Source organism: Tenrec ecaudatus, chromosome 2 (assembly GCF_050624435.1).
Source record: "Tenrec ecaudatus isolate mTenEca1 chromosome 2, mTenEca1.hap1, whole genome shotgun sequence".
NCBI classification, from domain to species: domain Eukaryota; kingdom Metazoa; phylum Chordata; class Mammalia; order Afrosoricida; family Tenrecidae; genus Tenrec; species Tenrec ecaudatus.
The window spans coordinates 79,541,694-79,563,820 of NC_134531.1; the positions used below are offsets into that span (position 1 = coordinate 79,541,694).

The 22,127-nt window shown below is 45.8% G+C and overlaps 1 protein-coding gene across 1 annotated transcript; it reads right to left on the reverse strand.

Annotated features, from left to right (window-relative positions):
- Positions 1–3,318: 3,318 nt before the first annotated feature.
- Positions 3,319–5,167, reverse strand: RPS23 (ribosomal protein S23). The gene is made up of 4 exons (XM_075541248.1): positions 5,012–5,167; positions 4,389–4,548; positions 3,597–3,717; positions 3,319–3,499 (listed from the first exon to the last, which is right to left on the reverse strand). Exons 1-4 carry the CDS (start codon positions 5,013–5,015, stop codon positions 3,353–3,355), a joined length of 432 nt encoding a protein of 143 aa, XP_075397363.1. The 5' UTR covers positions 5,016–5,167; the 3' UTR covers positions 3,319–3,352.
- Between the last annotated feature and the right edge of the window lie 16,960 nt (positions 5,168–22,127).

Consider the following 22,127-nt stretch of genomic DNA (forward strand, 5'->3'; position numbering starts at 1 on the left):
CGTAATCAGAATATATTTGCAAAAGCAGTAAATTGACATTGGTGCAATGCTATTAAACTGTAGCCTGTTTGGATTTCAGCAATATTTACATGAGCTTTTTGGGATGCATGACCTATAGCTAAAGATTCCAATTCAGTCTATAGGACAGAGTACAACCGCTCCACAAGGTCTCTGTGGCTGTGCATCTTTGTGAGCAGACTGCCACATCTTCCTCCCTCAGAGCAGCTGGTGTTTGCACCGCCTTGACCTTTTGGTTCTCACCCGAGCACTGTCCCCTTTGGTGCAGGATCGCATTAGAACTGCAGGATACTGGATTAATCTACCGTCACAGACATGCACTAGTCCCATCACTAAACCCCATAAAAAATGCCAATGAGCTAATGCTGACTCAGTGACCCTATAGGGCCGGGTAGTACTGCCTCTGAATTTCCAAGACCCTGGTGGCTTTGAACTGCTGACCTTGCAGTTGCAGCCGTTTGTAACCTCTAGGAGCTCTAAACCAAAGCTAACACAGGAGCACTGGTGGCATAGTGGGTTGTGTTGGGCTAACTAGGTCACAAAAATCACCTTGTGTCATGGAAGGCAAAAAAAAAAAAAAGCTTTAACTCATGGTTACTTTTAGAAATCCATAGGGCTGTTCTGTAGTCACTATGAGCTTGAATTGACTTGATGGCAGGTTTTTTTTTTAGCTTTCTCTTTTACCACTCTTCTCCATTTTGTAATTTTCAGTGTTCTAGCAAAATAATGTGCTTTTAATGGTTGAGTGTTTCAATTATAGATGTACCAGCTTCATTATATGTTCACCTGATGAAGAACAAGTAGGTTACCAGTTTGAAACACATCCATCTGCCAGTAACATTTGTGTGCAGGTTTTGGTGTGGGTATACTCTTTGGTTCCAAAGATGCTCAGGTGACCTCATGTATGAGACTGCCACACATTTCCGGTTTACATTCCTACCAGCAACGTACGAGATAGTGGTTCCACTCTCGCACAGGTACTCATGGTTGTTAGGTGCCAAGTCTGCTCCTACTCAGTGACCCCAGATACCATAGAATGAAACCCTGCCTGGCCTGTGCCATCCTCACAGTTGTTCCTATGCTTGAGCACATCGTGGCAGCCAGTCTTAGCATGAATATTTACGTAGCCATCATGACCAAAGCCGAGCCGTGGCCATAAGTTCTTATGACTCATGAAGACCCTGTGTTACAAGTTAGATCTTCTTGAAGTTTTCTAGAGTGCATGTAGTCTAGCACTTTGAACGGCTTCAGCCCACTTCAGTCACAGCCAATGAAGCAACCTGGGTACAGGCCAAATAATAGTAATAGTGTAGGGGAATCAGAACACTATGTGGAATGGGGAAAACAATTTGAAGCCCTGCTAGAAACTTACGGCCCTTAGAAAACAAGGACTGGGTGCTCACAGGACTCTCTTCATCTGCTGGCAGCCAACAGTACTTTTAGTGCCTGTTGCTTTCTTTACTCCTGGCAATAAACCAAAGCTACCCACTGGGGTTCTAGAAGGGCTCACTATAACTCTCGTGTTCCAGCCACAGCTAAAACCATTATCTTTCCTGTTCCTTAGCATGCCAGTCACCCAGATTTAAATTTTAAAAAGTCTGTTAGGGTTGCTCTATTTTGGCTATGACCTAAGCTCTTCAAACCATGCTTTGTAATTAGGTGGCATCACATCGGTTCCAACTCAGTGACCAATGTACAACAAAAATACACTGCTCCACTCTGCCATTCTCACAACTGTTCTTATGCATAAGCCCTTGTTGTTGGCACTGTGCCAATCCATCTCAGAGGGCCTTCTTTTTCACTGCCCCACTACCAAGCATGAGGTAATTGTCCAGCGACTGTTATCTTTCCTGACTTATCCAAAATACGAGAAGCTATCTAGATGGCCATCCTTGCCTGTAAGGGGCATTCTGGCCGCTTATCCCAGACCTACCCATACAGGTTAGAAAATCACAAACGAGCTACCTAGGCCCTCACCATTTGGCTAAGTGAAGACATGACAATCCAAGCCCACAGCCATGGGCTAGTCCAACTCATGATAGGGCAGAATAGAATTGCTTCCCAAGAGCATAACTATACAGCTCATCTATCATGTAAGGAATGGCTGGCAAATTTAAACCACAAACCCTAAATAGACCAACATCCAATTATCAGTACTACCTGGGCTCATCAGTGGTTACCAAAAAAAAAAAACAACCTCCCTAGGTGGAGTCGATTCTCATTGTGACCTTGCAAGACTGACCTTTTTACAGGGTTATGTTGAACATGTCTTCATGAGATAATCTACCATCTCTTTGGTGAATTCTGTTGCAAGCCTGGATATGGAACTCCCTCAATCCAAACTCACCTGTAGCGCAGAACTGACCCAGTGGGTTTCCGAGACTGCCAACTCTTTGTGGGAATAACCTTTCTCCTACAGAGCAGCTGGTGGCTCAGGCCAATACATAACCCCTTTGCCACAAGGGAACTTTCCCATTATAACTCTGGCACTGCTGTTCCCACCTCTTCCTCCCTCCAACCACCTCATTTGACCCCCATGGGCTAGACCATAGGTCTCTCCTTAACGCATCCTTTGTGTAATCAGGCCAGGATATGCAAGTTAGATTTTAACCTGGTCACCTGCGATGCCAAGACGCACTTGGGAACAGAAAGCAGCCAGCTAGCGCCTAAACCAGTAAGGGAGAAGGCAAGTCAAGAGCTTAATGTTTGATCGCAAGAGAGGACTATGGCAAGTTTGGGGATCAGAGAAGTGTAAAAAGAGGGGTCACTAAGGAAATGACAGTGTTGGTAAAACTAACGGAGAGAAGACAAGGCACAGGCAGTTAAGATGGTAGTTAAGGACCACCTGTGGCGCAGTTAAGGATCTACCACAATGCCCGAAAAACCTTTTTTTTATTTTTAAAAGATCCTAGATGCACCCCTGCTTCAACAGTTGCCACCTATCTAACTTGCCTGGCACACACTCCCATCAATTTCAGATTAAATCATCCATCACCCATCTCCCAGATTTTACAGTTGCCAACATACACAATTACAGCCAATATGCTGACATCTTTGAACTTAGAAAAGACCAGATCAGAAACAACCAATATAACCTCAATTTAAGAACACCATGAACCACATTAACTCTGAATTTCTACCTTACTTTCCTACCATCTTTAGTTTCTCTAAAGTGGAAGAACACTAACCTAGCTTATGAAACCTATTTACTCTGGAGAATCCTGAAAACTTGTCCTAGAATTTGTGAAATCACAATGCTGGCTGTGGGGGGCTAAGAAGACAACAACACACAGACTTCTGGCAAAGAAAATTTATTACGTATTCACCATCAAACTTATGATCTTGGCCTTTCCTTCTTGCCTTTGTATAAGGCCAGGAGGGACACATTGGCTACTTTGACAACCTTAAAGCGGACTCCAGGAATGTCACCAACGGCATGACCTTTGCGACCAAATCCAGCCACCAGAACTTCATCGTTTTCCTGTTAATACAGTGAGAAATTTAACAGTCATTCAATGTAACCATTCCCACCCAGAAATCCTAACAGAAGCGCTAAGAGGTTTATCTAAGCCATTTACCTCAATAAAGTTCAAGCACCCATCGTTGGGCACGAAAGCTGTGATTTTCTTGCCGTTCTTGATCAGCTGGACTCGGACACACTTGCGAATGGCCGAATTTGGCTGTTTGGCTTCCACTCCCCTGAAATACAAACAGAAGAAAGTGAGATAATGCTCTAAAAAATTGTTATTTTCAACACCCAAGTCCTTCAATGGTAGAGCAATTAGCATATAATTACAATACTACCAGGAGATGGGGCTGCAAAAAAAACCAACCCCATGTACTCTTTGCTTCCCAACAATGAATAGACCACAAAACTCTAATTGCCTTTTTGGGACATTTAATAAGTGTAGGGGCTGATGAGCCAATGTAACTTTCTACTTTTAAAGCGACAGAACAAAAAACTAGTAAATCTGGGTTTAATTCCCAAATGCCAATAGATCGGCTTCAACCAGATGGATCCATTTTTCTTTTTAAGTTTTTAATGACGAAATACTGGTAAATATTTACCGTTACCGTTCAGTATTAGCGTTTTGAGCTCAGGGAAATCATTCATCTTCCCAAGCAGACGGTCAAGTTCCCTAACATAATACCCTTGCAAGGATTAAATAACCAAAGACTTATCAGTTTCTTAGGATTGCTCCCCATATCACAGGTGCCTCCACGTTACCAGGCAGCTCCGAAATGCTGCCCATTATGAGCACACCGGTACATCTGTATTTACACCCCATTAAAAAAGCACGCAGTAAATGTATTTGTCGCCCAGGGAGCCACAATAACGTAAATTACTAAAGTGGTTAACTTGGACTTACACTTTTTCCAACACAATTCCCTTTGCATGGGAAGCGCCTCCAAAGGGGTTGGCTTTCAGAGCTGTGCCCAAATGGGCCTTTTTGTACTGTTTATCGTGCCATTTCTGGTCCCGTCGGTGGCTGCGGAGCTTCCTAGCAGTACGAAGGCCTCGACACTTGCCTAAAATTAAAAAGGAATCCTCTGAAAAGCACTTCACGGAGCCGTAGGCTTCATCTTTTATGACGCTCACTGGCTCAGCTGTACATCAAGCATGTGGGCTGTGGCCGCGCACCTGGGCCTGCAGGAGAGGCCTCGGTTCCTCAACCATCTGAGCAAACGGCAGGAGGAATGGAAGCGCCCTAGGGACACCCTTTACCGAAGCAGGCCCCAGGAAAGGACACCCGAACTGGGTGTCGCCGGCCTGGTGCACCTGGGTTCGGCGAGGCGTCCGGCGGCCTCCGCGCCGCGTGGGGCTACTTCCGCGCGGGCCGCCAACCTGGAGACGGTACTTTCGGGGCTCCCTCCCCAGACCACCGCAGGTGTCCTCCTCCCACCCTCTGCTCCAGTCTGCCCGCCCGCCCGCCCGCTCCCGCCCCCGGGGGCCTCGCGTTCGCGCCCCGGGACAGACGGCGGACAACCATACCCATGTTGGCGGTGCCGCGACTCCCAGCGAAAGAGAAAGACCGCCCAGGAAGGAGCCACAAGCCACCGCGAGCAAGCCCCGCCCAGAAGAGGACCTCGCGGGGCTGTCCGCGCCGCGCCTGACCCCGAGCCCGGATCGCGCTTCTGTTTCTAAAGACGCTTTTGTCCCAGGATCCTTAGCCAGAATCTGCGTCTTATTTAATATTCACTAATCACGTGGACGACTTGCTTGCATCGGTTTTTTACAAGGATTTCTTCTGTGATGCCCGGGACAGAATGAAAGTGAACTACCAAGCCCAGAATCCTCGGCACGAGAAGGCCCAAGGCACCAGCGGTGTCAGCGAAACGAGCGGGCGCGGGGAGAGCGGGACGAGGCGGAAGGGGCGGGGCGTGCAGGGGACGGAGGGGAAGGGGCGGTCCGTGGAGGGCACGGAAGGGAAGGGGCGGTCCGTGGAGGGGACGGAAGGGAAGAGGCGGATCGTGGAGGGGGAGGAAGGGAAGGGGCGGGCCGTGGAGGGGGCGGGAGGGAAAGGGCGGGCCGTGGAGGGGGCGGGAGGGAAAGGGCGGGCCGTGGAGGGGGAGGAAGGGAAGTGGCGGACCGTGGAGGGGGAGAGAGGGAAGGAGCGGGCCGTGGAGGGGAAGGGGCGGGGCGTGGAGGGGGAGGAAGGGAAGGGAAGGGACGTGGAGGGGGCGGGAGGGAAAGGGCGAGCCATGGAGGGGGAGGTAGGGAAGCGGCGGGCCGTGGAGGGGGAGGAAGGGGCGGGGCGTGGAGGGGGAGGAAGGGGCGGGGCGTGGAGGGGAGGAAGGGGCGGGGCGTGGAGGGGGAGGAAGGGAAAGGGCGGGCCGTGGAAAGGGCGGGAGGGAAGGGAAAGGACCTATCAGGTCTGTAGGACGTTCCATTTGCCGGGGGCCTTATCAAGGTTAAAGAGGGTCCTTGTGCGGAAACCGGAAACTCCAAACTCAAGGCTAGAGAGTCGATTCGGAATCATAGCCACCCTAGAGGACAGAGTAAAACTTCTTTGGGTTTCCAAGACTGAGTTTTTATGGGAATAGGAAGTCTCATCTTTGTCTCTCATATTTGTGGGTGGTTTTGAACTGCCCACCTTGCAGTTAAGCAGCCCAATTTGCAGCTTACCAGGACTCTGCATTAGCTGCCCCAAATTCCACCAAGATCCACTCCAAGGGCAAAGCTTTTCACATTGTTGGTGAGTGGTCAAACTAATGCAGCTGAGCCTACATGTGTGACGATGCAAAGTGGATTGAGGGCTCTCACTAAAACCGGGCATTTGTTAGGTGCCCCCAGTAATTTCTGACTCAGTGCCCCAGATACTACAGAATGAAACGCTACCTGGTCCCGCATTATCTTCATAGTTGTTCTCAAGTTTGAGCCCATTGTTGTAACCACCATGCCCATCCACTTCAAAGAGTGTCTTCCTCCTCCTTTGCTGCCCCTCCAGTTTACTAAATGTGATATACTTATCCAGGTACTGGTCCCTCCTGATAATATGTCTGAAATATGTGAAACGAAGTTTTGCCATCTTTGTCTCGAACATTCTGGTTGTACTTCTTCCAAGACAGATCTGTTTGTGTTTTGACAGCCCATAGTTCTTTCAATTTTCTTCACCGATACCATAATTCAAATGCATACAATATTCTTCTATTTTCCTTATTCAATTTCCAACTTACATATGAGGCAATTGAAAATATGGCATGCCTCAGGAACACCTTATCCTCAAAGTTACATCCTTGCTTTTCAACACCCTAAAGAGGTCTTATGAGCAGATTTACCCCATGAAGCACATCTTTGGATCCCTGGACTGCATTCATAAGCATTGATTGTGGATCCAAGCAAGACAAAATCCTTGACAACTTCAAACTTTTCTCCATTTATAACAATGTTGCCTATTTGTCCAGTTCTGAGGATTTTTGGTCTTCTTTACATTGAATTGTAATCCATACTGAAGGCTGCAATTCTTGACATCATCAGAAAGTGCTTGATATTTCCTCACTTTTAGCAAGCAAGGTAGTGTCAACTGCATATCACATGTTGTTAATGTCTTCTTCCAATCCTGATGCCACATTCGTTTTCATTTAATTCAACTTCTCTGATGATTTGCTCAGCATACAGATTACGTATGGTGAGAGGATAGAACCTTGACACACCTTTCCTGACTTTAAACCAGGCAGTATTCCCTTAATCTGTTTGCTCAACTGCCTATTAATCAATGTACAGGTTCCTTTCTTTCCCCCTTGATCTTTCTTTTTATTAAAAATCATTTTATTGGGGGCTCATAAAACTCAGCACAATCCATACATACATCAATTGTATAAACCACATTTGTACATTCATTACCCTCGTCATTCTCAAAACATTTGCTCTCCACTTAAGCCCCTGGCATCAGCTCCTCATTTCCGCCCCCTTTTCCCCCTCCCCACTCCCTCATGAACTCTTGATAATTTAAAAGTTATTATTTTGTCATATCTTACACTGTCCAACATCTCCCTTCACCTACTTTTCTGTTATCCATCCCCCAGGGAGGAGGTTATATGTAGATCCTTGTAATTGTTTCCCCCTTTTTACCTCACCCTCCCGCCAACCTCCAGGTATCGCCACTCTCACCATTGGTCCTGAAGGGATCATCTGTCCTGGATTCCCTGTGTTTCCAGTTCCTATCTGTACCCGTACACATCCTCTGGTCTAGCCAGATTTGTAAGGTAGAATTGGGATCATGATAGTGGGAGGGGGTGGTGGCAGGAAGCATTTAGGAACTAGAACAAAGTTGTATGTTTCATCGTTGCTACACTGCACACTGACTGGCTCTTCTCCTCCCTGTGACCATTCCATAAAGGGATATCCAGTTGCCTACAGATGGGCTTGGGGTTCCCACTCCGCACTCCCCCTCATTCACAATGATATGATACCTGATCCCTTCGACACTTGGGATCAGACATGCTGGTGTGCTTTTTCCATGTGGGCTTTGTTGCTTCTGAGCTAGATGGCCACTTGTTTACCTTCAAGCCTTTAAGGCCCCAGATGCTGTATCTTTTGATAGCCGGGCACCATCAGCTTTCTTCTCCACATTTGCTTATGCACCCATTTGTCTTCAGTGTTTGTATCAGGGAGGTGAGCACACAATGATATGATTTTTGATGCCTGATATCTGATCCCTTCAGCACCTTGTGATCACACAGGCTCGTGTGCTTCCTCTATGTGGGCTTTGTTGCTTCTGAGTTATGTACAGGTTCTACATGGGCAAAATGAAGTATTCTGGAATCCCATTCTTCTCAAGGCTATCCATAGTTTGTTATGATCCACAAAGTTGAATGCCTTCTTACAGTCAATGAAACACAAGTAAACATCTTTCTGGCATTCTCTGCTGTCAGCCAAGCTCCATCTGACGTCAATATTGGTATTGCTTGCTCCACAACCTCTTCTGATCCCAGCCTGAGCCCCCACCAGCTTCCTGCCAATGGACTGCTACAACCGTTATTGGTCAGCAAAAGTTTACTTGCATGTGATATCAGTGATACTGTTCTATTATTTGAGCATTCTGTTGGGTCACCTTTCTTTGGAATGAGTACAAATATGGATCTTTTCCAATCAGTCGGCCAACTGACAGTAAATCATAGCATTCCATAAGTCTTGAGCTCAGACATCAAGCCCGAATGCACTGCAACAGAAACATAGCCTAGGCCTGTGTCCTCATAATTGTTGTGTTTGTGCTCATTATTGCAGCCACTGTTAGTTCACATCAAGGAGGGTCTTCCTCCTTTTCACTGACCCTATACTTTAGCAAATATGATCTGACAATTATAATAGTTAATGAAATATCGTGGTGTAATAATTAAGGACCCCAGTATTGGAGTTAGATCAGACTATAAAATCCAAAGCTGGCAGGTTGTGCACATTTAGGTGAACACTTTAACCCCTTTAAATGTCAGTTTCCCTCCGGATTTTCTGAGATACTGGTTCATAAAACAAATGCTTTTAAAATGCCTTTGTGTCAGGCACCGTTTTAAACGTGAGGTACAACAGCTAACTGGAGTGAAGGTTTTTGTCCTTGTAAGATTTGTCATGCAGGTGTGGCGAGGCAAATAACATATAAGTAAAATTTAAAACAATTTTACATAATCAGTGCTATTGAGAAAATATAGTTGGTTAAGTCAGTAAGGGGTCTACTCAGAATTGGGTGGCTATGGGTCTATTGTTACTATTCCCAGGAAGATAGTGTCTCAATGAGTAGAACAGACTGGCCTCTCAAGGACTGCAAGCTGCAGGTAATGAGGTGGTGCCCCACCCCCAAAACCAGCAGTCGGATAGCATTAGATGAGGCCGGAGAGGTGTACAGGGACCAGAGAAAGTGGAGCCCTGTAGATGGTGTATTCTTCCTGTGGGAGAATGTTATTGGACGGTTCTTTTGGGGCAAGAGTAACTGGTAGATATATAATCGTTTGCCAATTTGAGGAGTAAGAGTGTAGGGGTGGAGTTCAGTAAGAGTGTAGGGGTGGAGTCAATCAGATCATAGCGAATGAGGCCTCTGTGTGGGCATGGGCTTTTCCTGAGAATTCTGGGAAATCCTGTACTTCCTCCTTGGAGCCAGGAGATACTTCTCTCTCTCTGCCACTCCCTGGGAGACATTGCAGCTGACAAGACACAAGGAACTACACTAGTGCCCTGAGTTGGAGAAGTCACATAGACCTACCCTGATGCAACCAGACCTCTGAAGCCAGAGAAGTCATATAGAGACCCCTGCCAGCACTGAGATGCTTACAATGCCACTGGACCCAAAGACTTTCTACCCACTGGTCTGTGATCGTCCTGTATTCGGCATCATTTCATGTGCTTCATGAGTCTGAAGAGAACTTTATAGATTGGTATCAGACATATGGACTAGTACCGGACGTATGGACTTGGACTGGACTGGGTTGGGATGCTTTCTCAATGTACAATTGCTCTTGCATATAAACATCTTCCTTATACACATATGTGTGTCCATGGATTGGTTTTTCTAGTCTACCCAGACTAGCACAGTAACAAAAGAGGATTCTGTTTTTATAGGATTAACTATGAGGAGAAAAGACTGAAAGGGAACAAAACGTTCCCATTTCTACTCAGGACTTCAGCATGTAGATGTCACCAATATTCTTGCCGCTGATTTTTAGGGATCCCCAGGTGATTCTTATGGACACATTCTGATGTCCACTTTGATGCTTAGACATTCATATGGAGTTCAGGAGGGTGGGCAGTGAAGAGATAGTGTTGAGACCTTGCTAGGCAGTGATTGTGGATTGAACAGAGAAAAGCTACGACCTGGGCCATATCCCAGTTCAGATAGCAACATTAGCAGACTCAGCTCAAACTCAATGCGCTTGAGTTGATTCTGACTCCGAGTGACCCTGAAGGGCAGAGTAGATGTGTCCCTCTGAAATTGTAAAATTATTGGCATGTAATTCAGTCATATTACGAGTTGTACGATCATCGCCAGAACCAATTTTAGAACATTTTTCCTCGTTCTTGTCCTCACTGTTACAAGCTCCCCATTTCCCTCCAACCTTCCCAGCCACACCGCCAAGAAACCATCATTCCAGTTATGGTCTCTACACATTTACTTACTTTGGATCTCAAATACAGAAAAACATACCAAAAAGAAAACTAACAATAATACCATAGTAAAACAGAAAAACCTCAATCGGAAGTAAAACGGAATTAAAAAGGAAAACAAATTTAAAATGGGTAAGAGGGAGATCAAATGGTAAAGGGTTAAATTTGAAGCTGCTTGCAGGAGTCTTCTGGTTCTGTAATGCTCCCGCCCCACCAATCCTCTCCTTCATGTCCCCAGTTCTATCTTACAGATCTAGCTAGACCACATCATGTACACTGGCACAGATAAGAGCTCTTGCCACACAGACTCTAGGACAGATAATGCCAGTAGCGATACCATGAGGGTAGGGAAAAGGTGGGGGGAGAAAGTGGGAACTGATCACAATGATCAAAATATAACTCCCCTAGGTGGGGGGGCAAACAACAGAAATATGGGTGATGGGAGGCTGGGGGTCATGTAAAATATGAAAATAAAAGTAATTTATAAATTATCAAGAGTTCATGAGGGTGGAAAGGTGGGGTAGGGAGGGGAAAGAGAGGAGCTGGTACCAAGGGCTCTGAGCAAGGTGCCTTTGGAACACCAGACTGCTGCTTCCTTGAGCATTGAACGTGGATTCAAACAAGATTAAATTCTTGACAACTTCAATATTTTCTCCATTTATCATGATGTTACCTGTTGGTCCAGTGGTGAGGATTTTGGTCTTCTTTGCACTGAGTTGTAATCCACACTGAAGGCTACAATCCTTCATCTTCATCAGGAAATGCTTCAAGTCCTTTTCACATTCATCAAGCAAGGCTGTGTCACCTGCATATTGTAGGTTGTTGATACGCTTTCCTCCAATCCTGCTGCCTTCTTCTTCTTCTTCATATAATTCAGCTTCTCTGAGGAGTTTCTCAACATACAGATGGAATACGTATGGTGAGAGGATGCAAAGATCTAAAAGTAAGCCCCAGAATTATTAAGATATTCAAGGAGAAGACAGGGACAACATTAAGGGCCTTATCCAGGGCATAGACAGACTATCAAATGTGATGAAGGAAGTACACACAGTAGAAGACAAAACAGACGACTGAGGCCCATGAAAAACAGAACATGATGAGCATCAGAAGAGTCACTAAAGAGTAAAGAGGGAACCCACAGATTGGGAGAAACTCTTTAGCAATGACACCGCAGTCAGAGGACTAATTTCAGAAGACTATAGAAAACTACAATGCCTCCATAATAAAAGAAAATCCAACTGCAAAGGGGGCAAAGGACATGAAGAGATAGTCCCTAAAATGACAGTTTCCAGAAGTGCATTCCCAGATCTTTATTCTGAGGTGCTGCTGGTTAGATTAGGATTGCCAACCCTTCTGAAGCCCTGGTGGCATCGTAATGACATGTTGGGCTGCTAACTGCCAAATTAGCAGTTGGAGACTACCAGCTGGTTTGCTTCAACTCACAGTGGCAATTCTCCCCTGTCCTTGGGTCACAGGATTCGGCATTGCCTCGATGGCACTGAGTTTATGATGGATGGTTTTCTGGATGTGTTTTTCAGAGCTCTAGTCATTAGTTGGGTTAGTAGCCAAGTATTTCACATACAGAGTGGGTGCTGCACAACTGAATCTAGTCGCGTGCAGAATATGAAGAAAAATTAGACTTGTAAGCACACTAAATAAGCCTGTACTAGAATGAGCTCCATTATCATATTTAGCTGAACTATCTTTTGGAACTAAGTCAAATGAAAATCCTTATTTGATTTTATACTTACTGCTTCTAAGCTCTCTGTTTTCATGTTCAGGGAATCTAGTTGTTGAAGTGTATCTAATTCCTAAGAGGAAAAAATATACATACAAATATAAATGCCAACTACATGAAGAATAATTTGATTCTTTGTTAGTCAACATTTCAAAAATGGATGTTGCAAAGTAAATTTTATAAATATCTTTAATTCATAACTTGCATTTTGAGTAGAATTTATTAGCAGAGTATTATTTTGTTGTCCGCCCCGTACTATCTTTCACTACTCCTGAACACCCTGCCATGATCTATTTTCATGATCTACCAACCTTATAAACTAGACATATATGCAGTGAAATATCAGAAAACTTCAAGTTAATATCACTGTTTAAAACGATTGCTTTTTCTTTTTAAAGCATTTTATCATATTGTCGGTCTAATTTATTTTAGGGCCAAGACATACACCAATTTATGCGGCTCTCTCTCAGGCTAACATCTGTGAGCTGATGACTTATTCACAAGCCCCGTGCAAGATTAAACACCAATCTCACGGCCGTCGACTCGATGCTGACTCACAGCAACCCGTAAGGGCGGAACTGACCCCGAGAGCGTCTGAGACGGTCGCTCCTATAGGAGTAGAAAGCCCCCCTTTCGCTGGCGGAGCAGCTGGTGGTTTGCATGGCTGACCCCACAGATCACAGTCTAGTTGTGGGACCACTACGCCACCAGGGCTCCTACAGTATTTCACTAATATTTTGGCATTTCTGTAATTCTCTTTAGTGCTTCATTAGATCATAACCATCTGGCTAACATAACAGTCTGGCTAACATAAAAAGTTAAAACTAAATTATCTAAGGGAAAAAAATATCTGTTACCTTCCACTTTGGCTTTCTCATCGCCTTTTGTTTTGGAAGTGTTTTATTATTTAATTTTCCAAGATTTGGAAATTTTCTAAATTATCTTTATACTATTACTTTCTAGTTTGATTCCCTGATATTCTAAGATCAAACTTTTTCATTTCTATTAAAAATGTATTGATCCTGTTTATGACCCAACATATCCTTTTTCTTGATGGACTTTCCTGTACACATGGATGCAGTATCTTATGCTGGCTTGGTTGCTAATGAACCTGGGTCGGTGCTGCGCGGGACTTCTGGACCCTACACTCCAGGTAACAGTGACCTTCAGTGAGACCGGTGGGAGACTCACAGTTAGATGTCAGATGTGGTTGGTGCTGAGTGGCACGGTCAATGCCAACACTATTATAAAAGCAAATGATCAGAGTATGTTATAAATGAAAGGGGATTCCTACTGCTAGGAAAGGAAAAGAAAATGGGGGGTGGTGGGCATGTTTAGTATCTTTTCTCTGTCTTTTTTTTCCACTAACTGATGCAATTAGAAAAAAGTTCAAGAAGAAGGGGGACGAAGAGTGATCCAGAGGAAGATGACATTCAAGATGTGGGAGGAACGAGCTCATGTCCAACCTTTGGACTAGAGTAAGGGGCGGGACAGTCATTGTAAGTGTGACCAGAAGCCATGGCAGGGTTCCAGGCAAGGGAGTGACAAGATCTGACGTACATTGTAGAAAGCTCCCTGTGTCTGCTGCGTGTAGCGCACCGATCACCAGGCCAGAGAGGACGTGGTTTGTCTTGTGATGAGGCGGTTGCAGCGGTCCCGGGGAATGTTGGCGATGGAGAGAGGCAGTAAGGGCTCGGGACTATTTGGGCATTAGATCATGAGGGCAAGAATAAAATCATCAACACCATCATCAATGTTCCACCAGCTCTAACACATAACGAGTGGTATTTAGATACCCGACATAGGAATGGTCCACTTTGAAGTTTTTGTGATGTTCAAAGCACCTCTGTGTGGCAGTTTCTATTAGTAACCCCATTCTACAGAGGGAATTGAGACTTACACAAGTTACCCTGCTTAGCCAAAAGATATTTCTTGGTTGACTGATTGATAAGGCAGAATTTTCATTTTTAAGGAGTTTAGAGGAGGAGCCATGGTGACACAGTGGTCAAGCACCGAAGGGTCAGCAGTTCGAGCCCACCAGCTACTCCTTGAAAGAAGTGCTTGTCGAGGTCCGTCAAGAGTACAGCTTCGGGAAGCCAGTGAGGCAGTTCTGCTTCATCCTGTAGGGACTCTCTGAGTTGGAATTAACTTGGTCACAATGGGGTTAAGGAGGTTTTCTTGTTTTGCTTTTTAATATAATAGCTGTTTGATAAATAAGGCACAAAATGGATGGAAACCATTTCCAGCAAGCGCAACACCAGAGGAAATGCTTTCTTCTAAATTGCAACCTGGCATCCTGAATTTTTAGTGGTATATAAAAACTGATATTTGTCATAAAATAAACATATTTGGTAGCTTACCATACTGGGGGGAGTGAACATGGGAAAGAGAATGATTTTCCTTCTTCCCCGATATTTCCTTTCTAGCAGAAAGATGTAGCTTTTGGTTTCTCTCAGCCTCATTCTACCCCAGATGAGAAGGGGTGTGTGTGTGTGTGTGTGTGTGTGTGTGTGTGTGTGTTTGAGACAGATATTTTTGCTAAGTTAAGGAAGAATAGATTGGGCATCTTGAGCTCTTCTGTTTTTCCTTTCTGGACCCCAATCTGTCCACAGAGCACACATGTCCCCCTGCTTCTTCAGCAGCAGCCCCCCTTCTCTGTACAGAACCCCATGCTGCCAGGCCCGGTGGCCTTGTCTGCCTAGTCTAAGGAGAGGGATTCAGTTACAATCCTTTTGATTCTTGCCCTAAGCTTCATCTTCCCTACTGACCTGGAACAGGAATAAGGGGGATATCTGGGCCCCTGCATCTTATTCCTCATCTTATTTCTCAGTTGGTTCAGCACTCAGGTAGGTGGAAGAATGTCATTATTTTACTTCTGAAATTCCCCAACAAGGACAACATATGATCTTCATCAATTAGACCTGTGCATGCTATGTAGGTCAGGAGGGATGCTAGAGCTTTATACCGCACTGGGGAGAAGCTAGCTTTCAGCTACAAGAGTCAAGGGGTTAAACAGGGCTGAGTGTTGCTACTGGAATGTTAAGGATAATTAGAACTGATTCTTAGTGATTTAGCTGTAAAATGTGAGGCAGCAGTTGCTATGGAAATGCTGCAAGTTGGAAGGACAGTCTGCAGTGAGACTGAGCGGGCAGAAGGAGGCAGACTGAGGACCACAGCCGCTGTAGAGTTGCTGGGGGGTGAATGTGGAGTGCTTCCTTTTTTCTGATTAAATTATTAAACACCATTTCCCTTTATCTGAATATGAATGGGAATGTCATATTCTCTCATTGTAGCTATTTTCAGGGCACTGATTGCCGTTCCCCATATCTATCCCAAGGTGGAACTAGAAAGCACAAGACTCTTGTCGCCATAATCTTACTAACACTAAGGCCTGCTCTTTGAGGCCCTGCTTCTCTAGTCAAGCCTCTGTGTAGGTTCCTGGGGAATTGACAAGGCTATTCTTGAAGTCTTTGTGAAACGCCTGGCAGGGAGCTGTGCCCTCAACACTCATATTAAAGCTCACTCTCCAGATCTTCTCTAAAGTGGCAGAGAAGCAGACAAAGGAATCCCAAAGGCACCTTAGGGTTCTGAGAAAAGAAAGGTAGTTTTTCTTACTAAGGGGGGAAACAGATCAAATATATTCGCTGCAATGACTAAGTTTTAGAGTATATTTTCCTGGAGAGATGTAAGGACAGGGTGCTTAGGCCAGATCTTGTAAGGTTGCTTGCTTGTGAGGTTGGTGTGGAGAGTCATCTTTGCTGATGGGGAATGGCAGGGTGAAAAAAAATGGTATGGGGGGCTATTCCGACCTCCTGTACCTTCACACTAACCCAAAGCGGATTGCCACACGGCAGGGGCCGGAGATGCTTCTACCTCCCCTGTTCTTTGACCTGCTCTGAAACCAACTGTTCCTCCCATAACACTCTACTTTGTTGCTGGATTCAATAATCCATTGCAATGGCCACGCAGAACTCACAGACAACACTCACAATTGTGAGAGTCTATGAGAGAAGCAAAAGGAGACTCAGTGGCATAGTGGTTATGCTAACTTCAAAGTCAGAAGTTCGAAACCACCAGCCTGCTCTGTAGGACAAAGACCAGGTTCTCTACTCCTATGAACGTTAGAGTCTCAGAGAGTTGGGTAGTTTTCTCCTGTTTAATAGGGTCACAATGAGTCAGGATTGACTAGATAGCAATGAGATTGTATTTATTTTGTTTTTAAATCAGGGAAGTTGAAGGAACCCTATGGTGTAGTAGGCTACACATTGTGTCCTTAACCACAAGGTCAGCAGTTTGAAACCACCAGCCACTGAAAGGAAAAAGATCAGGCTTTCTACTCCTGTAAAGAGTTACAGTCTAGGACACCCACAAGGGCAGTTCTACCCTGTCCTACGGTATCACTATGAGTTGGAATTGACTCGATGGCAGTGAGTTTTTTGTTGGTTTTTAATAAGAGAAGTTCTTGGGTCACAGAAAACATAAACAGGTCACATAAAACAGGATCAGTAACCAGTAAGGGGGCAGCCACTGGTCCACAGAAGTGGCCCCCTTATGCAGCGACCGAGTTCTCAGTCTCAGTCTCAGCCATGTGGACCCTTGACTTCTACCTCCATGGACCAAACAAAGCCTGACTGCCACTCCCTCTACTAGCAGCCCCAGGCCCTACTCTAGGCTGGTGTGGCTCCTTTGTCCCGTCCACGGTCCCAGTGTCCCATGGCCTCTGGGTATCTCGAGTCTCAACTTCTGACACTTTAGGCAGGCATCTCATGTGCTCTGCTGGTGATTCTTTCCTTCATGGGCCTGGGATTCCCTCTCTGTTCCTGCTCCTGAGATGGGGGAGTGACAAGTGAAACCAGCCCAGTCCCTCCATTAGCGTTACGCATGCCCTGTTTGCACAGTGCCACCCAGTCATTGGACGGGTGCCACAGAGACACGGATAGAAGAGCCATCCTAAGAAATCTTACTTCTTCACAGAGGGAAGGTCCCTGTTGCCCTTGGATTCCTGTTAGAATGAAGATTCACTGGGATTATTTTTTATGTTACTTAAATATAATGAGAATGAAAATAATATGCAGATATACATATGTCTAATAAAAATAAAAATGTGATGTTTAGGGCATTCAAATCAAGTGGCATATTGTCTTGGGCACTTCTGCAGCACAAGACCTCCTTAAAATGTTGAAGAGCCAAGATGCCACTTTGTGGACGAAGATGTGCCTGACCGCGCCAGGTATTTTCAGTGAGTCCACGTGCACGTGCACTGTGGCCACGCAGTAAGGACGATGGCTGCAGAACTGATGCCTCTGATTCGTGGTGTTGGTGAGGAATCCTGTGCGTATCCTGGACGGCCAGAAGAAACAGGGCTGTGCTGGACTAAATGCAACCAGAGTCCTCCTTAGAAGCAAGGAAGATGACTTCGTCTCATGTGCTTTGGACATCTTATCAGGAGAGACCAGACCCAGAAGAGAAGTAGAGGCAGACCCTGAAGTCGATGGACTAACACAAGGGCTGCAACACTGGGCTCTCACAGAACAATGATTTTAAAGAGGGCCCACTACCGGGCGATGCTTTGCTCTGCTGCACCTTAGGTCCCTATGGACGGAGACCAACTCGACAGCACATAACGACAACAACAAAAGCATATCCCTTGTCCTGAGCCTTGTTGAGGCGGTGGACACGTTTTCTCTCTCCAATAAGGCCTGTCAGGCTCACCCCCCTCAAGCCTTTCTTCTTTGTCCTGTGTCTGTTAGTGTCTATATTTCTTAATTAGTGTGATAATCAGGTTTTATGTTGACTTGCTGGGCCAGGATTCTCAGTAGTTTGGCAGTAAAGACCTAATAACCCCACATGGTGTTACATAAAAATGTAATGAACCCTACTTTGGGATCTACTGCAAGCATCCAATCTGTTGTAATATTAGGGTAAGAAGCAACCCCTTTATTCATGTCACAGCCCGGACGCAATTGAAAGTATGTTTCCTTGAGGGCATGGCCTATTTCCTATATAAATGGACACTTCAGAAAAGCTTGTTTGCATTTTACTGAGTTTGGCTCCTGCATTCTAACTCATCCACCTCCAGTTCTTTGGACTTGAGCCAAAAGTCTGCCCTATTGTCTGCCGATCCCAGGAGCCATTAGGGGCCTGCCATCTAACCTGCCATTTAACGGGCTGATCTTGGATTCATCCTTCTCTGCAGCCATCAGCCAGTGGTCTTCCTGCTGATACTCGGTTCATCAGCGCCTAAGCTCTGTGAATCAGAAGATTCCAGCTTAATATCTCACATAATGGACTTTGAACCTGCCTGGTCTCAGACTGCCTTTACCTACTTCTACAACTCTGTGAACCATTCTTAAAATCTAAATTTCTCTCATATATATATATATATATATATATATATTTCAAAATGCAGCAAAAATGAAAGCCCTGCTTTGAAAGGACTCTGGTCCCAGCAGCAAGAAATTCACATTAGTCTCCTGAAAGAGCGAACCAAGAAGTGGACAACTGCTCAAACTCTTCAAAAGAGTGCGTCCATATGTTTTCTCCATTTTATTCTAGCCTCTCTATGCCCCTCATTTAACCAGTGTGGCTGAAGGCAAAGCTGGTCTCAGAGAGGCCAGCAACTTGCTGGGCAAACATCCCAAAGCATCTTGAGTAGAAATATGTGCCACCCATCTGTCCAATATCCTTTTCCCAAAGTCCTGTGCATCACTAGATGTAACTTATTGGGGACAGGGTCACACATTTCTTGCCTGTGCTGCTGGCATCTAGCATGATGCCAATCACTGGACGAGTTTATGAGGGGGAAGACCTTCCGGGCCCATGTAGCGTGAACTTCTGTGGCAGCAATGCATGCCACTAATCGGGCCCAAGGCCCACGTTCCAAAAAGTCAAAGGAAAGCTTTAAGTGATAAATATTAGCATTTAAATCAGAAGCACTTGTAACTATTTGATTAACTATCTGAGTTAATAGCCAATTGACTTAGAAATGGATTCGGTGATAATTGGTAGGAATCATGGAAGCACTGAGACTCTGGACTAGCTACAGAGTCTTCCCCTTCTAGAAGTGAGGACAGCATCAGGTGGTCTTTGACTAGTGGACAGGTGGGACATGGGCTTTGTCTGTGGTTCCTTTTAAATAGGATTTGAACTGTGGCCTTTAAAAAAGTAGGTTCATTTCTTTGCATTTTCGAGTCAGTGAATCCTATGGGGTACTTGAATTAGTCACCTAGACATTCAGGTGCTAGGAGCCATCTGCTATGGCATGAAGTGAGATTGGACTGTGGCATTTTTTGTGATGAGTCCATTCATTTATTTCATGAATTTTATTGGGAAAAATCAAAATAAAATGCTAGGGCACTGCTCACCTGGAACTTGGTGCTGGATAGGAAGACACACCATAAACACATAGGAAAATGCATGTCTCCATACAAACTGTGATGCAGCAGAAAGGGAAGAGATTGCTGGGAGAGTTAGTGTGGGATTAGATGTTGCCTGCAGAGGAAACAGTATGTGCAAAGGCACTGGAACACCAAAGAGGTTGGCCCATTGAAGGTATGGTGAAGGTGAGTGTAAGGCAGGGTACAGGAGCAGGTGGGAAGGGGCAAAGGGAAGGGGCAGGAGGTGGCATGACACAGGACCCAGGGCGTGCAAGACTCTGTAGGAAGTAGATGGATTTGGATTTCTGAATCACTATGCAAAGAACATTTGTAAGTGATTTAAACATTGGACGAATGTGATTTTTGGTCTGAGATCATTGGGTGAGTTGAGATTGTGCTCTGGCAGCTACTACATGTTCTTCACACACATTACGCACACACATATCTTGCTCGTTTGTTTGCTTGCGGAGTGAGGAAGGGCCCAGGAGGATACAGGGTGGGAGTAGATGTAAAACCCTTTTTCTTTTCTGTCACAACAGGACCTTCTAAGAATCTGTTTGCTCTCATCAGTCACAACCTCCCCTCACTCCATTACTGTATTATTAACTGTCAAACTGACTATCATGGCGTCAGTACCAACTCAGAGCGAGTCCAAAGGACAGGGTAGAGCTGCTTCTGGGAATGTTTGAAGCGGCAACTGCGGGAGTAAAAAGCCTCTTGCTTCCCAAGTGGCTGACGTGCCTGACGATTTTGAACTGCCGACCCTGCAGTTAGCAGCCCAACGTGTAACCCCTAAGCCACCAGGGCTCTACTTTAATAGAATTCCTAAATTAACTCTTTTCTTTAGGTACGTAATTCTGTATGGCACTATGTGATTCTGAGAAGGTAGACTTAAAAATAAGTTCAGTAGCAGAGTACTAAAGCTAGAAATGCCAGTTTAACATCTTTTTACGTAGTGATGCATATTAAATCAGAGAGGCCATGTTGCTTCAAGTGGCATAATTTTTTACTTCCATGTTAGAGACTCAGGTTCGAGTCTAGCCAGTGCACTCCAGCTGCAGCCCCCACCCCATCTACCAGTGGAGGCTGGCAGGTGCCTATGACCCAGCTGCTGGCCCTAAGGGCTGTGGCGGGAGCTCCCCAGCTGCTCTGTGGGTGAGAGTTGAAGGTGTCGACTTCCAGAAATTTTTAGTCTCAGAAACCCAAAGGGACAGTTCTACTCTGTCCCGTGGCGTCGCTAAGAGTCAGAATAAACTCAAAGGCAGTGAATTTGGATTTTGGAGAAAGGAAAGTCTGATGATCTTCTGAAAAATCACCTAATGAAAATCCAGGGTGCACAGCTATCTGATCCTGGATCCCTCACGGGGAGAGTGCACAGCTATCTGATCCTGGATCCCTCACGGGGAGAGTGCACAGCTATCTGATCCTGGATCCATCACGGGGAGAGTGCACAGCTATCTGATCCTGGATCCCTCACGGGGAGAGTGCACAGCTATCTGATCCTGGATCCATCACGGGGAGAGTGCACAGCTATCTGATCCTGCATCCCTCACGGGGAGAGTGCACAGCTATCTGATCCTGGATCCCTCACGGGGAGAGTGCACAGCTATCTGATCCTGGATCCCTCACGGGGAGAGTGCACAGCTATCTGATCCTGGATCCCTCACGGGGAGAGTGCACAGCTATCTGATCCTGGATCCCTCACGGGGAGAGTGCACAGCTATCTGATCCTGGATCCCTCACGGGGAGAGTGCACAGCTATCTGATCCTGGATCCCTCACGGGGAGAGTGCACAGCTATCTGATCCTGGATCCCTCACGGGGAGAGTGCACAGCTATCTGATCCTGGATCCCTCACGGGGAGAGTGCACAGCTATCTGATCCTGGATCCCTCACGGGGAGAGTGCACAGCTATCTGATCCTGGATCCATCACGGGGAGAGTGCACAGCTATCTGATCCTGGATCCATCACGGGGAGAGTGCACAGCTATCTGATCCTGGATCCATCACGGGGAGAGTGCACAGCTATCTGATCCTGGATCCATCACGGGGAGAGTGCAGGGGGACTGCCAAGAGGTGGGGGCAAAGGGGACCCGGGCCGCTATAGTGGTAACCCAGAAAATGAAGCGCACCCAAGTTCTTATTTGGAAAGAAGGCAGCGTGGGTGGACAACTCCGCGGTCTCTCGCAGAGCATGGGGAGGGGTTTCCGTGCACGCGAGTCCCCAACAGCTCTTTCTTCTGCAGTCTTTCCGTAGGCTGTGGGTGCAGCAAACCACTTTGACACAGGGAAAATAGTGTCTGTCTTGGGAACGGTGCCAGCCAGGTCAGCATTGGATTTGAGAGTTCAAACCCACCAGCTGCTCTGCAGGAGAAAGGTGAGACTGCCCCTGGAACTCTCTAC